This window comes from Tetrao urogallus (assembly GCF_951394365.1).
Source record: "Tetrao urogallus genome assembly, chromosome: 15".
NCBI classification, from domain to species: domain Eukaryota; kingdom Metazoa; phylum Chordata; class Aves; order Galliformes; family Phasianidae; genus Tetrao; species Tetrao urogallus.
In genome coordinates this window covers 9745632-9770558 of record NC_136828.1, presented here as the reverse complement: position 1 = coordinate 9770558, position 24927 = coordinate 9745632, and the positions used below count along the sequence as shown (strand labels likewise).

General features: G+C 44.4%; 1 protein-coding gene across 1 annotated transcript in view; it reads right to left on the bottom strand.

Annotated features, from left to right (window-relative positions):
• The window catches only part of CACNA1H (calcium voltage-gated channel subunit alpha1 H), a gene marked incomplete at both ends in the record, with an annotated part of 200899 nt that overhangs the window by 36623 nt on the left and 139349 nt on the right, over window positions 1-24927 (bottom strand). Inside the window, 10 exons of the mRNA XM_079542685.1 lie at window positions 18-86; window positions 219-342; window positions 761-861; window positions 1586-2020; window positions 3731-3939; window positions 6093-6183; window positions 10010-10165; window positions 11579-11696; window positions 12370-12555; window positions 13578-13729. Of these exons, the coding sequence (XP_079398811.1) occupies window positions 18-86; window positions 219-342; window positions 761-861; window positions 1586-2020; window positions 3731-3939; window positions 6093-6183; window positions 10010-10165; window positions 11579-11696; window positions 12370-12555; window positions 13578-13729 (1641 nt within the window). The remainder of the gene's footprint in view (window positions 1-17; window positions 87-218; window positions 343-760; window positions 862-1585; window positions 2021-3730; window positions 3940-6092; window positions 6184-10009; window positions 10166-11578; window positions 11697-12369; window positions 12556-13577; window positions 13730-24927) is intronic.

Below are 24927 nucleotides of genomic sequence, written 5' to 3'. Positions count from 1 at the left end.
TATGGAGATGTAATTACCTTAACCATCATTTCAACCACAAAGATTGCAGTGAAGATGTAATTAGAAACACTCAGGAATATCCTCTCCTGTAAAACATAAACCAGCAAAAACCAGCGTGTTATTTAAAGAGGATAGGAAACAAACATCTTCTATTTTTCAGGGTCTTGCACTGACGAGATTAAGACGTTCAAGTGAGGTCAAGGAATAAAATGACTCACAGTGCTGTGCGGATCTATGTCTGGTCGCTCCAGGGCTATTGTAATGCAGTTGAGAAATATGAAGACCAGCACCACATGATCAAACATTTTGTGGGCAATGACCTTCTGGCACATCACTCGGAACCTGGAGAAACAGAGGAAAGAAAAATATCCTTCAGATATTTGGGTTGGAGAGAGACTCCCACCCGAACGGCATGTCCTTGAAAGCCACCAGCAGCTGTGCCACCAGCATCAGCCCACGTGGTCAACTAGCCTCCCTCCACAAGCACAAAGCTTCTACCATTATCAGAAATAAAGAAAGAGTAACCAGATGTACTAACGGCTAGTATAAATGATGGTTAAACCATTCTTGTTCCCAGACAGGCATGGAGTGACCCATGCAACAATTCTGCCACAGTTAACAGAAAAGTTACCTAAAAATCAAGGGTCAGATTTATAAAACACTCAGTGCTACTGCTTTGGAAGGATCCTTCCAAAGGGAAGGTCAGCTATAAATGTCATATTCATTTACTGCCCAGATGTGGTGGGCTGGGATTTCTTACCGATTCTGTGGGGAAAACAAGTAGAGGGACCAGTCCTCGTGACTCTTGCACCACTCTGGTTTGTAGGGCTCCAGGACTTTACGAATCCGGTAGCAGTAACTCTGGATAGAAAAGAAGAAACACCTTTTCTTCCTCTTTTATTTTCCTGCCTCTTCAGCTTCCACAATCCTTCTGTGAAAGGGAGCAGTACCTGGCATTTCAGAGTGCCTGAAGGTAGTCCCAGCACTGGGGCAGAGCTAAGGCAGGCATAGGGAGGGTTTGCCATATTTTTTCTAGTGAAATAGGGAGGAAAGGAGGGGAAGAAAGGGGCTGCTTTACAGTGTGATACAAACACGACAAATCAAGGCTTCTAAGAATGTGTCATTTCTGTGATTCTGTAATGCCATTTTGAGATCCAGAGCCGTGTCAGAATCAAAATGGCCTCAAACAATCACAGAGTTAAATAATGAAGAGAACTCTCTTTCTGAACTTCCAAGCCTTCAAGATACCAAACAGCTCCTGAGAGCAAAGTCATGAGTTCTGTGATTTACAGCTCATTTTTGGAGGCATCCTGACCAAGAAGACAACAGCAGCCAGACAAAAAAATAGGTAAATGCCAGAACACTCTGTTAGAGACCACTGAAATGTAACAGCCCACACCATTAGTGTGAAAACCTTTTGGGAAACAGAGGGCATAGATTGTTTGTATCTACACCAGCCACCAGGTCCCAACACATCTGAGACTGAGCTGGATTTTTAATCAGCCTTCTCGGAGCGCAGGCTGATTAAAAGTGGTGATTAAGCAGCCACTTAATGCATGAGTACCCAATTCTCCCCTCAGCTTACATCCTCCATGTCATCCTCATAGTCCACGGCCTCTTCCTTATGGCCATCGATGTGCAGGAAGAACTCACTGGGGACGTGCACCATCTTGCCATTGCAGTCTTGGTACTCAGCAGGCAGCACAGCCATGGGGCTGATACTGAGCGAATGGCGCATGGGGGGCAGCTGCAGCAGCTCGGGCAGGTCTAGGGAGCTGCGATAATCCAAGGACTCTGCCCGGCGGTGCAGTGAGGGCCTGCTGACCGTGCTGGACTTGGCGTCATCGGAGTCATCATCTGTGCTGCCTTTCCCCTCTCCGGAGAGCAAAGACTCTCTTTCACCAGATTGGTTCTTCTTCTTGAGGCTTGGGGCTCTGCCCAGGCTGTTCCAGCTTGAGCGCCGGCTTCCCCAGTTGCTGTTGGTACCCCAGTTGGCACAAGGAGAACTGCGGAGGCTGGACTGAGAGAGGAGAAAGACATTTGAGGGTTTGTTTGCAGGAAGAAGTAAAGGGTATGGCATTTTCTCCAGACTGGAAGATCCCTCTTGTTGCAAAGCGTGTCTTCCCCTTCCAGCCTTCCTTACTGCTCCGACTTCATCACACCAATGTCTTTAGATGGGAACTAAGCACCCACTGTGAAGGCACTCCTTGAACTACACTCACAGCACAGTTACAAAGCTTACATGCTTTATCACTTCCTACTCTCCTGGTAATGTCAGTTGTGCATAAGAACTAAACCCAAAGATGCTAACTGCCAAAACAGCATTTTCTTTCCTCACTTCCAAGTGGTTTCAGTGCACAACCTCCTTGGCTTCCAGAAGGGTGCTGGCACCCAATCACCCAAGTGTCACTTGAAAACTGTGCCCAAATTTGCATTGCTTTCTCTTCAATTTGCTGCATAAGGAGGTAGAATGAATGTCTTTCTCACAGTGAATTCCTGGCTGTGAGCAGTGTCTTAGTGCCATTTGGTTGGCAGGTGATTGCTATACTAAGAACACTTAAGGTCAGCACAGGAAGACTAGAAGGAAAACTCCTTTTTCCCTTCATGGCTTCCTCCCAGCACAGAAACAAGGCAAACTGCCTTTCTCCTCCTGTTCCTCAGTGTTGGCCAGCTCTCCTTTGACTGCTTCATCTTCCTTTGGCTGTTGGCACTGATGTGTTCTCAGAGAAAGGATTCAAACCATGAACAACCCTCTCCAACTACTCACAATCCCATGAAACCCCAAGGCAAACAGCAGTCATCTCTATTTTCTTTTCAAAAGCACTACCTTGACTAAGCAGCTTACCAAAGGGATAGTGACTGTCTCTGTATAAAGTGCCTTCACAGTCTGCTGCCTTGATTTGAACATGATATTGCAGTTACAGAGCAGAGGAATAGGACAGATAAACAGCAGCAGAAATCCACTTTGTCTATTAATTCTGCTCCCTCTGTTTTCACAGAGCTGCCCTCCTGCTCCCTGGTTGCAGGCAAAATACAATCAGTTGCCACACCAGCCAGCTCCAGCCTGATCTCTGCTCCGTGAGCTGTTCCCAGTGGCAATCAGTCTGCTCACATTTTGTTTTCCCTCCAACAGGGCTGCCGTGCAATAAAGGGGGCTCAGCTGTTGGGGTCAAATGCTTCATTTCCTGCAGATTCCAGCTCCAACCCTAAAACACTGATCTCACTCTGCTCCACGGGTACACTTGATACCATGACAGCATAGCATGGCCAGCAGGTTTGGCAAAAGGTGCCTGCTTCTCCTCAGAGTGGTTTGCTAAGCCAGCTGCATGAACCTGTGACCTATTTCACATTGCTGCTCTCCAGGGAGGAGGCTTGGCATGGACTTCTGATCAGATGTTGGGCAAGAAAACACTGAATCCCAGCACATCCCTCTCTGCCTACTTCACATACTCACTGTCCTTGAACGTCATACTGTCACTGTCCTGCCAGTGTCCCACACCCACTCATTTCTCCCTCTGGAATTTGTTCTCCTGCCTTTCTGTATTTCCCATCCCTCTGCCTTCTCCATTTTACAGCAGCGTACACACAGTGAGGAACACAGCAGCTGGCCCTGCTGAGTTGTGGCAGCACCAGAAGCACCAAACCAGAATCACTGTATAGAACTTCATGCATGCAACACCCGTGCTACTTTCAGGCACTTGAGAGAGAGTAGTTAGTCTTGAAAACCTACCGAGGACTTCTGGTCGTAGGTCAGGGGATCTAGAGAAGCATTACTCCCTCTCCTTGAGTCCACAAAAGTGTGCACTGAATCCATGTGTGGGGAACACTTCGGTGTGGGCATCGGTGTGGCAGCGGTGCGCATGATTATAGGGGGTGGCATGCTTCCCCTGCCCTCCAGGTGCCCATTCGGGGTGACAGCAAGTGAATACATCTTCATCTCTGGACAGAAGGGGAGAGAAAACACATGGTAGATGTTCAGCCAGAGTGACAGAAATCACTCCTCAAAACAGCCATTTGTTCTTGGGTCTTTTCAGGAACTCCGCCAAACTGAGATGAGAAGTTGTGGGGAATACTGAGATTAACTGACTGTGTTGAAAGGCACAAGGCAAATACCACTCTGCTCTCTAAAGGGAACTGCTCTTGCTCAGCGTTTCTGGGGATTAGGAGAGCAGAGTCACAGTTTTTTGGTTCTGAGAGAGAGTTTACATGTAAAGGGCACTGAGGACTGGCTAAACTCACCCTACAAAGTCAATCTGTTCTCCCTGACAAAGCATCCTGTGCAGAGATTTTTATGCTGTTCTGATGTGCTCCGAGCTCCTTTGCATGGAAGGCACGAAGCAAACATTAGTCACTGCCTTTAGTCATCTGTTCAGAGGGCAGGAAATGGAAACGGCTTCTAAACATCTACATGCCTAGAAGAATAAACCTTCTGTAACAGAGAAATTGAATGGTGCATCCGAATGTGGTAATGTAGGAAGTATTTCAGCTGTAGAGCACGTATGGACTGCTGCAACTGTATTCAAACTGAGGACAAGCCAGATGTAATGCCTCTGGCCCTATGGAGTGCAGTAGTACCCCAAACCATCAGCCTACTTTCAAACACAAGAGTGAAGTTGAACTAACTCTAGTTTTACTGGGTTCAGTTGATTCTGGTTTAATAACTGTAGCATCACAGTCACTCTACATCACTGTAGAGGGCAAAGGATGGGACCATCTGTGATGGGCAGGAAAGATGGAGAAGTCTGCAGTGAGAAATCCAAGTAAGTGCATTACCCCTGCTATTTCTCCTCCACTGGCTGCTTTTGTAATACAATGTGCTTCTACTGTGTCATCTGTTTAGTAGCTGGCTTGGACACAAATATCTGATCTGCACCACAGAAGTCCCTGGGAACACTGCCACTCACTTCAAGGGGTGGAAGATCCAGCTCAAAATTTGCTCATCTGCAATACACGCTCCTCTTGCCAGTGTATTTGTTTACAGACCAACAGCACTGTAATAGAATTGTTAATGTCCTTATGCTGTTTAGTCACTGGTTGGCAAACAGGAGGCTTATGGAGACACACCATTTCTCATGGACTTTGACTGACAATAAGCTCAGCCCTGTTTTCTATTCTTCTACTACCTGAGAAGAGGTGAAAATATTTCTTTCCATAGAACTGTCTTATTATTTGAAATTGTCCACCAAATAGTTGGTGCAAAGGAAATTTAAGCTGTGAGTCTCCTTGCCAGCTATTTGCAATGGAGATTCCTCTCCCCATTTGGTGTTTGGAATTTGTTATTTGATCTGCAGTCCCAGTAGCTGTGTTACCTTGCTGTGCTCTAGCTCTATCTCAGCTTTCTCAACAAATTACTTCTGCCTCTTCCTAAGCCAAATTCCATCTGTTCACTAAAATCAGCACTGTTTCCCTAGCTGAAATGACCCCTAGTTTAGAAATATTTAAAGTAATCCTAACAAAACCCCCAAGCTGAGCATAAAAACACAGAAAAACTAAACTGGCTCCTGTTTACCACTGTAATACTCACTCTCTTTCAATACCTGATCCATTCTATTCCCCTCCCTTGCTGCAAACACTACACAGTGAAAACCATCACCTATTATCCCATGCTTATTGTGCAGCAATGCTACATGCAGTAGTGCAGTGCGGATTTATTTCAAACCAGTTGTCAGGTCCCCCTGCAACACAAATAATCAGCACCATTTCCATCAATCAAACCTTGCCTAAATGCTCTTGTGAGAGGAATCAAAAAGAACAGATGAGAACATGATTGATCAGAAAAGCTGCTGAGAAGTCGTGTGAGAGTACTGCTGTCAGCAAACTGTTTTGTGGTAATGATACAGAAGAAACGATGAGACATAACTAAATATTCTACTAAAGATGGAATGAGGAAAGACATTTGTTTAAAGGAAACATCAGTGCTCATTTAGCTTCCCAACACGCTTCATGTACTGCTCTGTTAACACACCTATCAGACTAATTGTGAATCAAAAATGATTCTTCCACTTTCTTCCATACATTTCAAGGAGGAGATGACTGGGGAGGAGAGCTGTAGCACAACTCAAATTCATGGGAAAACAGAAATGAGATCCTACCTGTTGCACGGAGGTCTTTCAGCTTCTCAAAATCATCATCAAAGTTGGCAGATGTCTTGTCCTCATCTGTGTCTGACCTATTGGCATCCCCCTGCAGAGAGGAGAAGGTAATTAACAGATGATTCATTTCACCTTTAGCACAAAAGCCATTTGGATTAGCTAGCAGCTCAGATATACCTCAGCTTATCGTGGTCAGTTAGAGCTTGGCCCAATGACCATGAGAGGAGACTGCCAAGCTCCCTCTATGCTGCCCTAGGGAATGACCCCTTTTCCTAGATATGATTTATTTTCATGCTTAGAAAGGATGATATTGTGATTGTGACAACTGTTCCTGCAATGTTGTTGCACTGTTCCTTCACTGCCCAACCTGCTATCAATAATGACCAGCCTAAGTCATGTACAAGCCTATCACCAAAGAGATACTGGCTGGTTCTCTTCTGCTGGTGGGTCTGCAGTGAGAAGGGATTCTGGCAAGCTACCAGCATGGCTGGCGTGATCCATCGAGACCTCAGTAAAGCAGTGCAAACCGGTAGTAAAAGGCTGGATTGAAGCAGCCGAGCCTAGAGAAAGGAGCAGAGTTCCTTAACTGATGCCTGAACAAATTACCATGGTTTCTAGAGACACGGTGCTAAAGCGTCAGTGAACTTAATTTCATCCGTGATGTATTGCTAACTGGTGCAGCCAAACAGACAGGATGACTGAAAGGTTTAAGCTCCTTTATTCATTTTCTCTGTTTCAGAGCAGAAGCACCACTGCAGAGTAGCTAAAAGATTTGCATAATTTTGGAAGGTTTGTTGGCTTCTCTGGAGCTGCTCTGGGGTAGGTTTCAAAACGACAGGGGAACAATGGAAGCACAAATATGCAATTATGGTCCTGTTTGAAATTTGGCTGCTTGTTGTCCTAAGCGTAAATGAGGAATAGTCTGTACTAAAAATGGTTTTGTGGCCAGTTAAGCCTATTCTCTTCTTAGGGATACGCCTGCCAAACTTGCTCCACAGGCAGATCAGAAGCTGAGATTAAGCTGAGTCTGTGTACTGTGATTCACAGTGTAATTTTTACTGTCCTTGCTGAAATACTGCTGATGGTTCAGAGCTTCAAGCTGCTCTAATGTGCACCCTCTTAGCTGCCCAAGTCTCCCAGGAGTCACTCTCCACCCAAGGGAAAGAAACACCTGAGCCAAGGGAGGAGAGGTGCACATCAGTGTCTGTCATCGCTGCTAACAGCACTTCTTTGCAGGAGGGCAAAGTCAGAGAGGTCAAAATGCGGATTTCTGCCAACATACCAACAGAACTAGAGATGAAAAAAGAGAAGTCAGCTCCATCCAGCTCCAGTTTCTTCCTGGGAGTTATCCAAGGAGACTGTAACAGTCTCTGGTTTACAAACAGAGATAAGTTATGCATTTATAAGTGAACCGAGCTCTTGCAGCCAAAACACAGCCCTGAGAAGGGTTTTCTGTAGCACAGCTGATACCTCACTGTGAGGCATCTGACAAGCCCATAGGCCTGATGTCAAATTCTATAATAAATGGAAGTGGAGAGCAAAATGCGCCCTGCAAATGTCATGCTTGTGGTTGCTGGCCTTTTCTGAGGCAGCACTGAGTGAATAATACAAGCTTTGAAAAGTACTCCTTACACATATTTAAATCACAGTCCACAACAGCTCAGAAAGGAGCCATTAACTCTGAGCAAGAAGTGACAGCCAATCGGCCAGGTCTGTAATCACACACTCAGAGAAGATTGCACAAGGCTGCCCATTTCTGGCTTTGTATTAGCAGGTGATTCAGGCTCTAAGAGAGCAGGCAGGCAAGGAACAGGATCTACACAGTACAAATGTACTGTGAGCTGCCAGGCTGCTGGGTGGAGAAAGCCTTCATGTGGCCTCAAACACAAAGCATCAAAGGATGCTCGGGGGCTGCAAGTGTAACAGAGAAGCAGGGGACTTTGCAAGGGCCCTCTGTTCGTAAGTGTAAGACTGCTTGGGCTAAGAATTAAATCTCCATGTGCTAAAGAGGCACAGCCAAGGGGACGGAAGGAAATAGGAGAACTCATGGTTCCCAAATGTCTCCACTTTGCTATGAGCATCAGCGTACCAGCAACAAAAGGAGCAGGAGTAGTTTCCAGTCATTCAGGTCATACCTCCTCGTTATCATCTATTTGGGTTTCCCTGCCATGTCCTCTTTTTACCACCCAGATTTGCTGCTTGGTGCAATCACAGCAGATCTGACATATGGCTGCCCACTGAGTATCTCTTTTCTGAACTACCATGTGGCCAACGTATCACTTGCTTCCAAATTCAGTTCAGAAAAATCTATTGCATTAGCACAGACTTTATTTTGCTATGCCTGTACTGTTTACCAACAGAACGCAGGTCAAACAGCCACTCTCAATACAGCCAACAAATCTCCTAGAGGAAAATCATGTTTGGCCTGGAAGACAGCAGTTACTGCAAGGCTTGTAGAAATACTGGTAATTCTTTACTTTGGTCTCACTAGGTTAATGGCTAGAACATACATCTTCATCTGCCACACATTCCTAGCACATGAATATGCCAAAGGTGTTTCAGTATCCAGAGCAGAGCCAGCAGATGCTGAGGTCTGTGACACTAAGAAAAGGACATTAGTTTGAAAGCAAACAGCATTAACACTAGCTCTGACTCATGGAGCATAGCTTGCTCTTGGAAAAGGATCTTCATGGTCTTTGCAGCCAGCTGTGCTAGATCTTCAGAGCATGGGTCCCACTGGACAAGCCATCAGGATGCTCACTCATGCAGTGCAGAGCCATTCATTCTGAAAGCAGAGAGCTGGACCACTTGCATCTCCTCTGTGTGTGCAGGTGGCACTCACAGCCCTCAGCATCCATGAAACAGCCCTCAGCAACGTACAGCAGGGTTGTTTTTTCACAATCCGGGCCTTGGTTCCTGTTGTTTCAATTAATTTTCCTCTGTTAGTGCTGTGAGGAAGCTAGGAGGGATGTTTTAGTAATGAATCTATGCAGACATCCTTGAAGGACATAATGTGGCTGTGCTGGCTTGAGAGAAGGGAATTGTTGGTCCATGAATATTTCAATTATATTCCATGGTCCGTGATGGCTTGTCTAAGTGTGATATAAACACAGCAAATGAGAGCATGATACCACTTCTGGGGAAAAAAAATGAAAAGTGAAAAAAAACCCATAAAAACAGTTCCTTTCTCCTCTTTCCCTTGGGAGCTAAGGCGGTGAAAACTGAAACCATTCTCTCATTTTGTTTCTTAGTCAATGTGCCTCTGAAGCCACTCCAGCTTTGCCTTCTTGATGGTCACAGAAATAAAAAAAAAACAATAATTAAAAAATTCCAAAGCGTGACATAAGCCTTTCTGATAGCACTGTTCCCAGCTTTAACTGAGACTGAATGATTTTTGCTAAGTCTCAAATTCATTTCCATTTGCACTAGGACTTTGAAAAACAATGTTACAGACATTAATTTCAAGTGCGAGTAAAAATTTATGTGGCCTATATCATATCCAAGTATCTCAAAATTTAATGTTTGCAACCTTGCAATGCAGCTTTTTTAACTGCTGTGCCATTAGTCTCAAATAACAGACAGGGGATAGAGTCTCAAGCAGAGTCCAGGATGCAGCAGCTTGCATCCTACCTGCTCCATGGGACATGAGGTGCCTCATAAAGAAACACAATCCATCCTAAGTGACTTCCACCCTGCAGCAGATTAACCAAAGTGTTGCTCACCCAAGCCTCATGCCAAGTCCAGCTGGCCTTATTTGCAAGGACAGACTCAAACGAGCTCCACATGCCCAACCCAGCTTATCTGCACTGCTTAAGGTTAAATTTAGTGCTGCCTGCACGGTTGGATCCACTGACGTGAACTGATCCATACAATCCTGCCTGCGCACGGTTCTCCCTCCCCCTGCTCAGATCTCTTACCTCTGCCTGGAAGCCTTCCACCAGAATGGCAACCAGAAGGTTGAAGAGCACGTAATTGCCAAAGGTCATCAGGGCCACAAAGTAGAGCGCTGCCCATGAAGATGTTGATGCCATTCCATTGTACAGGACCACATTCCAGTCCTCTTGAGTGAGGATCTGCAGAGAGGTGAAGGGGAAGACTCTGATTACTCCACTCCTCTCATGCATAGCAGGAGCAACCAATTCCTCGTTGACATACTCATTCCTTCCTTTCCTTCTGACCTTTTCTAAGCATAATTATGAGCAGGTCTCATGAGACAGACAGCAAAACATTCATTTAGTCAGAGCTCTCCCTTGACCAAACCTCCCCTCTCTGCAGGAAGATCTAGAGTGCTGCTGCTTGTAAGATGACTAGTTCAGATCCAAGATACAGCGATATAAAGGATATGGTAAGAAAGAGTCCCATTATTTAGTGGGGATATTGCCTCCTTCAATAACCATCAAAAGGTAACAGACCTGGGGCCGGGGCTGTTGTCCTCTCTAGAGATGCTCTTTTTAAGGTATATTTTTAAGGGCAGAAAACATGATTTTTTACATGATTAATGACATGAGTTGGGTTAAGAAACTCAGAGAAGCAAACCCAGAGTTTCCTCTGGGTAAGATTACTGACAAACTGGACCAAAAAATATACATCTTTGCAAACTCTTGCTCCAAGGGGTCTTCCTCAGGGATTCCCACTTTCCCAGCTTCCCTGGAGCTCAGAAATCCAAGAGCCTATGGAAAACAGATGAGAGCTGCATGCTGCTCATCAATTCAGGCTTGCAGTGAGAGTGGCCTCTAACCCTGAAAATAAGGTCACTTTGGGGGTAGGAATGCAGTCAGTAGCGCTAAGCCACATCTCTTGTTAACCTTCATGGGACGTAGGGCCAAACCCTTGTGCTCTGTGCTGACTCTATTTGTCAATGAGACTGTCAGAATAAATGCAGAAGTCTGTACTTATGTTGGAAAAAAACCAAAACAGAACAAATCCAAACCAAATCTATGAGACCACAACTGATTTCTCCTTCCTTCTTTGCAAGAAGTTATAACATTCACAGTGAAGGCTCTGGGCTGGTTTGCACCTTGCATTTAGAAACTTTGCTTAATATTGTTTACACTGTGCTCCATTTGCTGCACTTAGGCTGTAAGGACTGAGCTTTTTAACAGTAAAGACTAATCTTTATATTTAGAATGTCCTGTGTCTAGCAGCTTACTGCTCCATTATGGAATAGCCAGTAACTTCAAATGTATAACAGACTTTGCCCACAGAGGAAACACAGCTTTTGGCACAAAGACTTCCCCAGCATAAAGAGCCAGCAACACCTGCTCTGATTTGTGACAGTATTTGCTACTCTGGGTTAAATGAAATTGTTCAGAAAGTGCATTTTTTGTGTGTGCAGTGAAGACAAGTGAGGAGACAAATATCTACACAACAGGAGCAGAATGGAGAGCAGACTGTGGGTCTTGGCCTTAACTACTATATAAAGGAAAAATAAGGGTGGATTTTCAAGTCTTCTTAGACTTTTACTGACAACAGAATTCAGAGCTTACCTGAAATACTGTCACAATGGCCCAAAGCAAGGAATCAAAATTCTTTCTATCTGGAACTGTGTCTCCTGTATCAGTCTTCAGACTGAACTTGCATCCAAAAAGATGCATGCCGAGAATGCTGGAGTGGGAGGAAAAAAGGAAATAAATGGAAGAAATACATTATTGTGCAAAATACGGTTGCAGGGAAGGCTGCAGTACTATTTTAGGACACGTTTTCCCCTCCCAGTGTTCTCTGTGCCAGTGGTATCACTCAGGAAGACGGGCTCTGCATTACCACTGACATACATGATCACCAATCAAATCCTGCTATTTGGCTCTTGTGTGTCGTGTCATTATAATTATCTATGCTGATGTCAAATCAGGCATCTCATGTTTCTAGAAAACAGCAGATCACAATGCCAGCTGCCTAATCCATCTGGTTTCCAAGAACAGGATCCTAAGGAGCATCATGGGGTGAGAAGCTTCAAAGTCTGTACAACCTCCACCTCAAACACGAGGCTGGTAAAGTCCAGTTTCTGACAGCTTGCTGAGACACAGCTAAAGGAGATTCCCAAGAACTCCAGAGCAATTGTTTTACAGCTGTTGCCCGTTTGTGTTCTTTATTCATCTACAGAATTACAGTTTTGCAAGGAAAACAGAGGCTGCAAGGAAGTAAATAATCTGTTGAGCGTCTGCTTGTCAGCCTATTGCGAGCACTTCTGTCATGCAGGCAGCCTTGCAAAAGTGCCGCATTCCCATCTATGCATTATATAAGCGGAACGACTAAAGAGAAGAGCTGCAGCCTCTGGTACCTGAAGATAAAGATGAAGAGCATGAGCAACATGCAGAAGGTGGCAACGTTGTCCATTGTCTTCATGAGGACGACCAGCTGGCGACGCAGGGCGGGCATGAAGCGCACCAGCTTCAGCACCCGGAGCAGCCGGAAAGTTCGGAGCACGGAAAGACCGCCGTCCGACTGCCCGATGATCTCCCAGACACTGCAGGAAGCCGAGAACAACTATCAACAGCAGTCCTGTACACTGAAAGCCCTAAGCAGGCTGGCTTCTTGCAGGGTTTCACACCATTTAAGTCCTAAAGGGGTAGTTGATTTGCTGCTGCTTTCTCACTTTTGAAAAACACCTTTGCTTCCAGCTGTGCAGAGCCACAAACTCATGCACAACCTATATCCTTTATAGCTGGTTTCTTGGTTCTTTAATTCCCTTGCTTGTGGCTATTCACAACACAGCATGTCTCCTGCTGTCACTACACACAGCCACAAGCCTAGCCACAAGAAGTAGATTACAATTTTGTACCAAGCTAATATGCAGAGGGATTTATATTTGTGAGGGTGGGTCCGTTTGATCTGTGTGTAATATTTAACAAGCCACAACTGGCCTTTGTTCTGGGCCTTTTCTCTGTTTCTCACTTCTCTGAATCAAAGGGATGAGCCAACAGAAGTCAAGAGCACTATCTTGATTTACACTTTCTACGTCTGCCTTGTCTTCTCTGCCTCAAATTATCGACCAAGGTACGAACAGTGTTGGTAGATTGAAACCCAGCATGGAGAGGTGCTGCACAACCTTCTCACATGCATGCTGTGCCATCCTCAGTGCAGGCTGAGACAGTATTGCCTTGGGAGAGGAGAGCAGAACATTGCCCTCTCTTGCCCTCCTGCCTGCCCTGCTCTGGCCTGAGTTACATGTTAATTTGGGAGAAGCACACTGCTGGGATACGGACACTCACAGTACTCCTTTCCCAGGACCAGCAGTTCTGCACTCCAGTGGAAAATTAACCACAGTGCCAGACATGCGGCGTAAATAGACCTTACTCTCCATCTGCCAGGTCCATTTACTTTGGATGGCCCTTCTAGTGGTGGAAATATAAAATGGGGCAGCATAAATATACCCCATGATAACCAGAGAACTCAGGATTAATACATGTCACATCATTCCCATCCCACTCCCCAGCTGATCCAAGCCCTTGGCAGAAAAGCCACAGTGGAGAAAGAACTGGCAGTGACCTGATGACAACTATGATCCCATCAAAGATGTTGTATGGGTTCTTGATGTAGCCGAAGAGGCCAAAAGCAAGGAGTTTCAGGAGCATCTCCAGGGCGAACATGCTTGTGAAGACGATGTTACTGATCTCCAAGGCATTGGTCAGCTCGTCTGGCTATGGGGCAAAAAAGCAACATGGTCAAACAGACACACAAAGAAAACAGCCGTGGGCTGATATGTTCCTCTCCCTCTGAGATTTGTGCTAATGATGCATTCAGGCCATGTTTTTCCTGCATCCCTCCCACAGCCCCCAGTCTTATTGGAAACATGGAATCCCAGTCCATTTTTGAAGCAGTGTCAGAACACGTGCACTGAACGTAAGGGCCCAAGAAACTATGCAAAGGAAGGTGCTTGTCCATTCTTACAACAACATCTACAAAGGTAGCATGGCTTTTAAGTCTTCTATTTAGAACTGCATCACTCATGCTGCTTTTATTGCAGAGCTTTATGGGTTCTGCTATATCCCAAGCAGAAGCACTTTCAACACAGCATAGCTCTGTTTACATACAAACAAAGCACTTTTCCTACAGATAGCTCTTAAAAGTATTAGGAAAGCAAATCTCTGTGAAAGTCAATAGGATCAACAGTTTTATTTCCCTTGACTGCCTTTAGAAATCACCCCTAAAAAAATCCAAGATGATTTCTCTTTCTGAAGTCCTATCAGCAACTCACAACAGACCCTATAAAAGAGACAGCAGTAGAGCTGCGAATGCCAGAATTCCCTCTAGGATCAGAGTGGGTTTCTCTGATCACACAAATCTGCATGCAGCTTACACCTAAGCACTGATTTTTCCATTTCCCCCCTCCATCATCAGCACCAAATCACCTTGGGCTACAATCTCTTATTTCAGACACGGCCTCAGAAATTCTCTTCCTGGGAGGTGCAGCAGTGCCTGCCCAGCACCTGGGCTCCTGATTCATGGCCAGAACCTGGCACAGCAGGGACACATCCATAAGGTTGGCTGGGGTTTGCTCCAACAGCACCAAGCTCTGCAGTGCGCATTTCTAATGCTCACGACCCGCTCCTTTGTGAAAGAAAATGACTCTTTTTCATTTTCTCCGTGCAATAATATTGCCTAGAAAAAGGTGTTATTTTCATATCTGACTCATCTCCTGACTGATAATAACTTCCTTTATTCCCCATCCGTCATTAGATGCTATGTTAATAGTTGGCAGTTTCTTAGGGATGTTGCTGCATTATTTGTGGCTCTGAAGGGAGAAGGCACAGTTAATCCTGTGCCATGACCACATTTAACTCCATGTTCTTCAAAGGGAATCTCTGGCAATTGAAATAGAGGGGAAAAGAGTTAACTTGATGCTAGGAAAAGTCTGCACAGCCCCTACTATCGGCAGCGACAGTCTGTGGGCTGCTAATGAACCATCACTCATAGGCTAAATTACTTTATGCTATAGACTGCCTTTTGCTCAACCATTTATCCAAGAGAAACAGCACGAAGAGCCTCAGTCCTCATGATTACAATTCATATGCAGTAATTACTAAGGGACACCAGGGGAAGGACTGTGCAATTTCCATTCTTTAGTTTCCAGCAAGGGACGACCCAGGCGGCTGTAGGGAGCACTAAGACAGCATGGCCCCTGGGCTGCCCTCCCTGCACCTTTCTCACTGCAGAAACAGCGATTCCCTCCCTACCATCAGTAAGCATTTGTCACACTATTCCCTTCTCCGACAATGCCAAATTGTCCTGGAAAAGCCAGCTGAAGAAAAGGACTGCTCGAAGATGGCACCTAACCAGCTCCCCAGTGGAGACTGCACCCGAAATAGAGCCCTTCTGGCTCTGCCACCCTGCTGTAAGCGACAGTGGTGACAGGACACCGTGCCCATGGCATCCTTGAGCCATTTGTCACCATCAGCACACAGCTGGCACGTTCCGCCTCCCCTGGGCTGGGGTTATGCAAGAGCACTCTCGACAAGAAGCAGAATAGCTTGCTAAATTCTTGCAGCCCTCCAGGCAGCAGAATGAGTCTCCATATAGAATGGCAGAATATCCCAAATTGCGGCTTGCAGTGCTGCAGTTGTCTGATCCAATAGAACCACACCTACCTCAGCACTCTCCCAGTTCATCTCACTGCTGCCTGATGTGCTGCCAAGAGCCACAATTTTATCATGAAATTGAGATACCTGGTGATCTTTTCAAAAAATCCCTAATTCTGTGGCTGTGTGAATACAGCAGCCTCAGGAAGATTTACCAAAAAGTCACTGTCCAGACTGAAAAGCATAAGCTGGACAAACTTACAAACACCCTCTGGCAAAAAAGAAGATTTTGCAAGTTCTTATTCTCTAAAATCCCGTGGTTTCTAAGCCAACCCCACGACTTTTTGTGGCCTGTTGAACACATGGGATTGCATCCAGTTAACGTGCCAGTACAACTGCTTATACTGATGGGCCAACTTCCTTTGACAATTTGGTGCCCCCATTGTTTACTCTCCAGCTTTTGCTTCATATTTGAGTTCAGAAGAAAAGCTGCAGAAATCTGTCATGGGCAGTAAGATAGGACGTGAGGAAGAGGGAAAGGAGGGGACACAGATGGGATCAATAGCAGTGGTGAGGAGCTGATCCAGCAGATCAAGAATGGCGACGGGAGAAGCCTGGGTAAGGTGATGGCAGCAGGCTAATGCTGCAAAGCCAATAATTGTGCTTCAAACGAGATCTTCATTATCCTTCAGTGGTCGTATTTGGTGTGAGGCAGAACTCATTTGGTGCCAAGTGCTGCTGGAATGTGAGGTGGTGAGAGTGCAGCCTCACAGTGACGTGCAGGCAGAACCCACTGGGCAGTGACAAGGATGGGTGGCCCTCCATGCTGGCTGAGCTGCTGACGTGAGCTTCTGTATTATTAGAGCAGAAGCTGAACAGCAGATTAGCCAAACATCCAGTGATACTGTCTTCAAATGTAATTACCTTCTTTCAACATCAACCTAGAAAACAGCCTGCTGTGGGTATTTTTATGGCTTATGAAATAGTTTGTTGCTCAGAGCGCAATTCATTTCCCACTTTTCTCACTCACTGATGAGCAAAGATCTAAAGGAGGGTCAAGGAAGAGACACTAAGCTAAGATGGATTTGGCCATTCCCCTGGAGTCAGCCACCAGGAGACACTGTTGTGTTGTTCAAATTCAAACCAACCCTACAGCAGGAATTTTTCCAGGAGCCTTTTTTTCTCTGGGAAAAACAAAATATTGATTTGCTGAAAACAAAACTTTTCATGGTATGGATTATTCCTGTCAAACTTCCTGGCTGGGAGAAAATGAAGTTGCAACAAAGCTCTCAAATTGCTGTGATGTCTTGTTTTGACCTGTGCAGAAAAGCAAATTTCAGACGTTTTGCTCCAGATGTGGTTGTGCTGCAAAATACACCTGCCTTTCCAGCAAGGAGTGGCTAACAAAGCTCGACATCGAAACGATGCACATCCAAGAGAGTATCTCTAAAGTGACATTTTTTGCTGTTTACCAAATGCTTTGTAAGCCCTAACAGCAATGACAAGGCAACTACTTCCTCACTGTAAGGCCCCAATCTGTGTCAGTGAGAAGTGTCTTTTTCAAAAGACAGTGAGAGTGCACAACCCACCATCCGCTCTGGATATCTCTACATCTTTTACTGCTGCAATTCTTGACCTTTATGGTGGTTCAAGTTTTTAGAAGCAGGACAGGTCAGACAGCAACCAAGTAACACAGTGTGATGCTACAGAACAGCCAGGAACCACCACAATGGATGCAGTGCAGGACATGGTGGGTAAAGCTGTCCCTTGGGCATAAGAGACCACAGTTGCAGCTCAGAGAGAGATGGGAAGCATCGTGCTGGAGACAGCAGAAATGAGCACAAAGAATGGCTAACCCACACGTACCTCCACCAGATCAGGTCCCATGTAATGTCTGTAAATGGTTCAAATTCAAACACAAATCTCACAGATTTCAGACTCAAATTAATCTTATTTAGCTTCAGGAGTAAGCATCCCATCATGGGATCAATTTGCAAGATTTCAGCATCCTTGAATGTAAGTTTAAAGCAACAGTTAGCCTTGACTCCAAGCAAAACACGTCCCAGGAAAGCATAACCACCTCTGCTCACTTTTAGTCCATATTTATGCTGCAGAATATTGCAGTGATTCAAAACCATGTTTTTATTAGGGACAAACATCAAACATTTCAGCAGTTCATTCCGAGTTCAGATAAACAGACAAAAAATCCTTTTCTAAATAGTTTGGGTCTGAAAACCTCGGAAGGATGGTCTCCTTCTGAGAATATTTCTGGTTTTAGTAAGATGCAGTGCAAACCCAAAGCCTTCCTGGAATCAGGAGAAAAATCAATGAAAGAGAAATCCATAATGGTCAAATTATTGACGGCGCCCACAAAGAGAGGATGAAGACGAAGAGTAAGACTTTGCAGCCCAAGATTCTCTTAGTGCAGCTGAATTACTGCAGTTCTTCAAGCAAGCCATTTTATCTCCTTGTACATTTCTTCATCCTTTTGCCAATCTTCTACCTTCCCCCTCTTGATTCCTGCATCCACAAAGACCTATTTTACATAGCTTGGGCTCAATCCCCAGCAGGTTGCCTCTGTGCTTTGGCTGGGAACCTTTTTGCTCTGATACTGAGAATTAATAATCATGTCTGCATTACACCGGAGAAAAGGGCTGTTAGACACCTGGTCCCTCCTGCTGAATGAACAGGGAAGGATATTTCTAGAGTAAAGGATGTGCTTTGCTTCAGCAATCCCCCTCAAGTCCAAAGCAGTCGTTTGGCTCCTCCTGAACAGGCAGAGCAGAGGCTGGCAGAGACGCAGAGGAGTGGTAAACAAATCCAGAACATTTAGTCTCATAAACATCCTTTGCACTTGTGTTGTTTTTTTCTCTAGTCCTGAGCCGAAAGCTGTCAATGGGCTTCTGAGCACTTGTTTATGTTGGCTTTTCTTGCTTTATACTTTTAAGCTCAGTCTGCAGCAACTGACCAGGAAAAGGAGACATAATGAACCATCAATTTACGCTTTGCTTCCGGACACTCTGCATTTTCTCCCTTCACACTGTTTTCAAGGGCTGCCATTTTCCAATTACCAGCTAATCCATTACAACGAATTTACCTGCCTGTGAGCTCTGGCATCACCTTTGTTTCACAATTAATACCTGAAGAGAACGCAAGAGAAAGGCAGGGAGCAGGGAAGAGGGGCCTTTGGGCTAATTACAATGAGGTAGAGGGAAGGAAAGTCCAAACCGCACAACTCTTTGCATGAATAAACCCAAATTATGGCAATTATTACAATCCTAGATAATCCAAGCACTAAGCATCTTTACGGTTTAGTACGTCTCCAGGTTGTAAAAGCATATCAAGACACCTGCAGCCCCTGTCACAATCTTACCAGCTGCAAAAAGGTGAGAATCCTACAAAATCCATGCAAAGAGCCCCGGGAGTAGTGACACTCTCCTCTGTAGCCTGGCCTCAAGCCCAGCACTGCCTCCCAAAGAGCACCATGACCACAACCCTCTGAGTTTTCATCCCTTTGCCACGCACTGGCTGCACACAACGGAGCTACACTTGAGCCAGCTTTTCCTCTATGGGTGAGATTAAAGCCTGCTTGCCTCACTCACTGAAGCCACACAGCCTCCTACTTAACTAATCTGTTTAACTGATGGATTACTGGGCTCCATATTACATTTGTATGGTTTACATGCCACTGTGAAAGCAATTGCAAGATGAAAGCCAGTTTTTCTGGAACAGATTAAAGTGATGTCTGGGAAGAATTAGTTTAGTTTACTTTTTTTTTTTTTTAATAAGCAATAGTGGTAAAAAATCGTGGAAAATAGTTTAAATGAGTCTGAAGCACTGGCACTACAGGAGGGGAGCAAATCAATGAAACTGCTAAAGAGAGCTCGATATTGTAAAATATTATTCTAACTCTTTCTAAAGAGCCAGAACATGTGGGAAATGTCTGTATAATGCTAATGCTACAGGCAGACTCTCATAGTGAGCTTCAGCCTGCGACCCTGGAGCTGTGTGCCTTCCACAAACCTAGGGTGGGGTGTTGGGTAAAACACAGTGTGGTGTTGATGGAGGCTGAGTGGGTGTGCAAGCTGCAGCCCATCTTCTTTCCTTCTTCTCCTTGGAGGTGGCTGCTCACAGCAGCTGGTGTTCCTGCTCCCAAATCCACATCCCAGGCATCTTGCTACACAGCCAATGTTGGCATTCACCTGAACAGGAGCAAGAAGGCTCAGCCTCCTGCTTTGAGAGCAGTGCAGGCTTTGATAAAAGGCAGCCCCAGCTGGGCTGGGATGCAGGAGGAGTTTCATGCACTGTGGTGAGATCTAAGTGTAACACAGAAATGCAGTAACAACTAACACCAGAAATGGGTGAGGGAGGGTAACCGTAAGGGCTGAAACTGCAGCAGAAGTGACAGAGCTGCCCTAAACTCTGCGAGCTGTGCGCTTGTTTTTCTTTGCAACTGTTTCGTTCTTTACAGCTATTTCATTCTAGCATCTATAAAACAATCTGGGAAAAGGCTCTCTTGGAGGGAGTTTGAAGAGCCAGAAGCTCACAGCTGAAGCAGAGAGCCGTCAAGGAATGCAAGTGACATCTCAGAAGGCCGCCAGCAAATGTGAAGGCCATGTTTTAACCTTTTCTCCCCATTTTTTTTCTCACTTGTCAAAGACCAAAGGGGATACACTGATATTTCTATGGTGAAAAGAAAAGAAAAAAAGAAAAATAAAGATAAAAGAAGAGAAAAAAAAAAAAAAAAAAAAAAAGAGAAAAGAGAAGGGAAAAGAAGTGAGAAGAAGAAAAGAAATGAGAAAAGGGAAAGGAAAAGCTATTTAAGACTTGGCTTCTTTTCTCCTCTTCATTCTTTGCCCATAATTTGACCTTGAAACATAGGAAGAATAATGCAAGTAGCCCTTCGAGTTACTGCATTGTAAAGTATTTCTTTTGTAAACTGTCTTGATGTAGGTTATTGACTCTTAGGACTCTCACTGTATTGCAATCAACTTCAAACTAGTTTAGCTGATCTAGACTAAAGCACAGACAACAGAAATTGCCTTGCCTTCATATGATATGGCTTCAGTTACTAGCAAAAATTGCTTGGTCGGTGCAGATAAAAGTTACTTGAGCTCACTGCCCTTGGAAAGAGACTGGCAAATTGAACCAGGATGCCCCAGCTCCTAGTAGCCTGCCCTGGCCACCAGGATGTCTGCTGGTCTGAGGTGCCTTCTGCCCTGTGTTGGACAGCTAACCAAGGTTGGGGTTAACAGATGGGGTTACCATCTCTACTAGAAGTGTGGCTTTGACAAGCTTCTGCTTTCTGATCACAAAAAATGTTTTGCTGAGAGATTTCCAAGGGTGCCCTACTTATAAGTAGGCAAAGAGAAGGAGAGATATCTCTTCCTCATGTGTACTGATGAATGTTCCCTTTCTGGCTCTGCAATTATAAATGGCAATTTTTTTCTCTTACTCACCTCTACTCTCAGGTTTTATGCTCTCCTCTAAATGGGATCCTTCATGTGGAGCGATAATAGTTTAATTGAAGGTAGCTGATGGTAATTTTTCTTCCTTTCAATTGACCTACTTGATCTTCTAATGCTCTGTGGAACTGCTTTTATGTCTCTGTTCTGTGGATGAAAGTCACTGCTAATAATTTCTTACCTAACTGCATATTGTCAAACAAATGCAAAATGTACCGCTCCCTTTTGGAGCTGCAAACAAGGCATCAGTGGAGGACTGGAGGAAGCTGCACAAGCCTAATGAACTCCAGCATACAAAACAATAAAAAGAAAGAAAAAGGCAAAAAAAAAAAAAAAAAAAAAAAAAAAAAGCCATTAGAGTAAATGTCATCCAGCAATGACCATATACACAGCCAAGTTATATACAACCTGGGGCTACTGTACGAAGCCTTCACATTCATTTGGTATTGACTCCTGGGAGTGTTTTCTACTGAAGAAATCATGCCGTACTTCTATCTCTTGTAACAAAAGCTATTGGTCAGGGAGTTTGCTCTGAGGGATAATCAGCTCTTCTTTGTAGCCTCCTTAGGAAACTTCCCAGGCAGAAGGTCCCACATGGCACAACATATTTGCTGTATTACTTTTCCATTTCTCAGTTTCATTCAGCAAAATGCAATTTCATTTCAAGTGGCATAAATGCCAAGCTGGATTAGATCAATTGCTGCCTTCTCCACCCTCAGGAGGAAAGGACTTGGGCAATCTGAATCGCTACCAGCAGTAGCATACAAAACTACAGCTACTATTCTTGAAAAGTAGGTCAATCAGCCAGATTATATCTTGATGGAGGATCACATGCCCTGACAGATGGCTGAAAAAATAAGACGTGAAATTAAATAAAAAAAAATAAATGAATAACCCCGCAAACAAGGCCCAAAGTGCTCAGGTTTAGTCATTAGAGGAGAAGTCTCAGGAGGAAAGAGCCAGCACTCCAGATAACAACCAGGGATGAAAGCCTGCAGCCATACACCAGGCACTGTTACAGCCCATCTGGGGACAGAGGCCGGAGCGCAGACTGTAAACTGGCTGCCTGTCACTGATAGACTGTTTTATCGAAATAGAAGAATAAAAGCAAATCTGCCTGAGTTGAAGGTGACAAATGCCCAGTTGTTTCTACAGCGTTGGGTGCAAGTGAGGCAACTGGGCTGCACCCACCCCAGCACATCAGAAAACACCCCTAGTGATTGGCATTTCAGCAGAGGACCCGTTACTTCTGTCCATCCTCTCCTCTCAAGCAGCTGTTAAATATCATCAGGCTTCTCTCTGCGAGCAGGATGCCATCCATCCCACTTCGGCTTTGTTCCTTTAAGAGTGGCTGGCGAAATTCCAGGGAAATTATACAGCCTGAATCATTCTCATCCATATGCTGGTGGAGCCCTTCAAAGAACCAGCGGATCTGCGAGGCACGACATCGCTTTGCGAGGCCTGTGTTGACTCTCATCCAATATACTTGGCTAATCTCTCACCATAAAAAAATTATATATTCACACAATGAACTGTATTCACACAGTTCTTGTCTGTTGCAAAGCTTTTTTGGTCTTGACCACTCTCTGTACTGAAGTCAACAAGAAGTGGACAAAAATCATCAGCCTAATGCTCCAAATCAGCTTCACAACTCATGCATTATTAAAAAGATAATGCACCATGGAACACGATTTTTTTTTTTTTAAATTTATACTTGGGCTGAAAATGCCTTGCGTTTCAAACCATTAACTAGAAAGAAGAGCTAGAGCCTACAGTTTCCTTTTAGCTATAAACTGAGTCAGAGGATTTCAGGAGGTAGAGAATTTAAGACAAAGCACACAGTATTGTGAAATGTGCTATCAAAGAATAGACTACAACAAAGAATAAATAAAAATATAAAAATATAATAATAAATATAAATATAAAAATATAAATAAAAATAAAAAAATAGACTACAACAAAGAATATGCTACAACTGCTTTGAGATATAAACGGACACAAAGGAGTCTGCACAAGAAATCAAGGTTGATTTCATTTGCAAACATCTTGCAGCCAAACTAGAATTGCCTATTTTTGACTGTGCACAGAGTCTCTGTGGTTACAGCATTGTACATCAGAGCTTCTGTCCTTGGGCATTAAAGGTGGCAGATGCACGAAGGCTGAGAGAATATAGAACTGTTTCCAAACAATTTGACTGTCCTGCAAGAGGCACCTTTAGCAATGATTATATGATCTTTCCCCATAACTAAGCAACAGGCTCGCTCACTGGTAACACACAGATCAAAAGCCTTTGGGTTGTCATTAGCAGACAAACTCAATAGAAGTTGTTTACTTCACCCAAGCTAATGGCACTGGAAATATTTAATCAAAAAATGGACACTCTCTATTACTGCCAAGACGATTCAGAAGGGGCCACTTAAATCTATTTTGTCAAGACATTATTCATCCCCTGCTAACAGACCTTTATGGAGAGCCCCTTTGAATAACGTGCATTCATAATTTGTGGGCTGTGTACTGGTATTAGGAGATGAGGAGCACCAAGAAAGCACACCAGAGGACTGCTGATGGGAAGAACAGGATGGGGAGTATGTTTAGTCTACAGCTGACAAAGACCTTGACTAAGTTAACTTTTAAGCCCAAGGAGAAGAAACTGAAGTGGGCTGATGGGGAAATAAGTTCAAGGAGAGGAGAGTTCTCTAGAAGCTTGAGCAATCTGCAGTAATTGAACTCTGAGCACTGGGTGAAAGAAAAGATGATTAGGAGAGCTTTCCTACAGCGGTTCAGAGACCTTCACATAGAAGAAAACAAAAATGTTGGGTGGACATCAGGAGAAGATTTAGTGGTACAATTCTCACATGGATTGTCCACTTGAGCCTTGAGTTTTGGCTCATCAGGGGAAGGTCTAGTGTCTACATCTGGATGCCAAATGTCAGGACTCCCAAATTCTTTTCCTAATTCCCTAACTGTCTAGTTTCTCACATGATCCTCAGCAAGTATCAGACACCATAGCACAGGCAGAGTGCAGAGACTTTCTTTAACCAAGGACACCCACCTTATGCAGTTGTCCTAAAAGATATGAAATTCCGTATGATCTTCATATATAAAGAATGGAACTTGCCTTAGAACAAGAGGATGAACTGGGTGAGTTGAGCTCTATTTGCTGTGTTTTTTTGACACCGTCTGAAAAAGATTTCTTGGGTTAATAGATCCAGGCCACTAATACTGTGGGTAGCTACATTTTACTTCTGTATTTGTAAACTGATGAAGTTCAGTTCTTAGGGATATCTGCTGGGGACAACAGAGTTGTGGGAACCTCCAGCTCTTTTGTTCTCCAGAGAGGACTGTGTTTGGTACAGACTTAGATTTGATGTAGTCTTTCTGCAGCTTCCAGAAACACTCATGAGCTGCTCGAGATTCAAAAGCTTCATCAGCACTGAAATGATTATCTGCAAATTCACATCTGTAATACAGGCAGCAGCTCCTCTCTTCTCTGCATCGAAGACATACACTGGGAGCCAGCAGAACAAATTCAGGGAAAATCCACCTTTCCTCCCCTCTAGTAAGCCTAAAGCAAACCAAGCAATTGTTACAAGCTCATATTTGTCCCTGAGAACACAACGCTGCAAGCAGCCCAGGGTGCTCTAGCCTGCAGCCAAATCAGGCAGATGGGAACTTCAGATCTGCCACACTGTTCTTGCAAGTGAATTATTGATACATTCTTCTTAGCCATGAGCATCACGCTAAAGTGGCAATTAAAACCATCCACAATGATCAAAAAGAAAAGGCAAAAATGGGAGGGTATAAAACCAGGCTGTATTTGCTTATTGGATGTAATGAAATAAAATCCCTACTAAG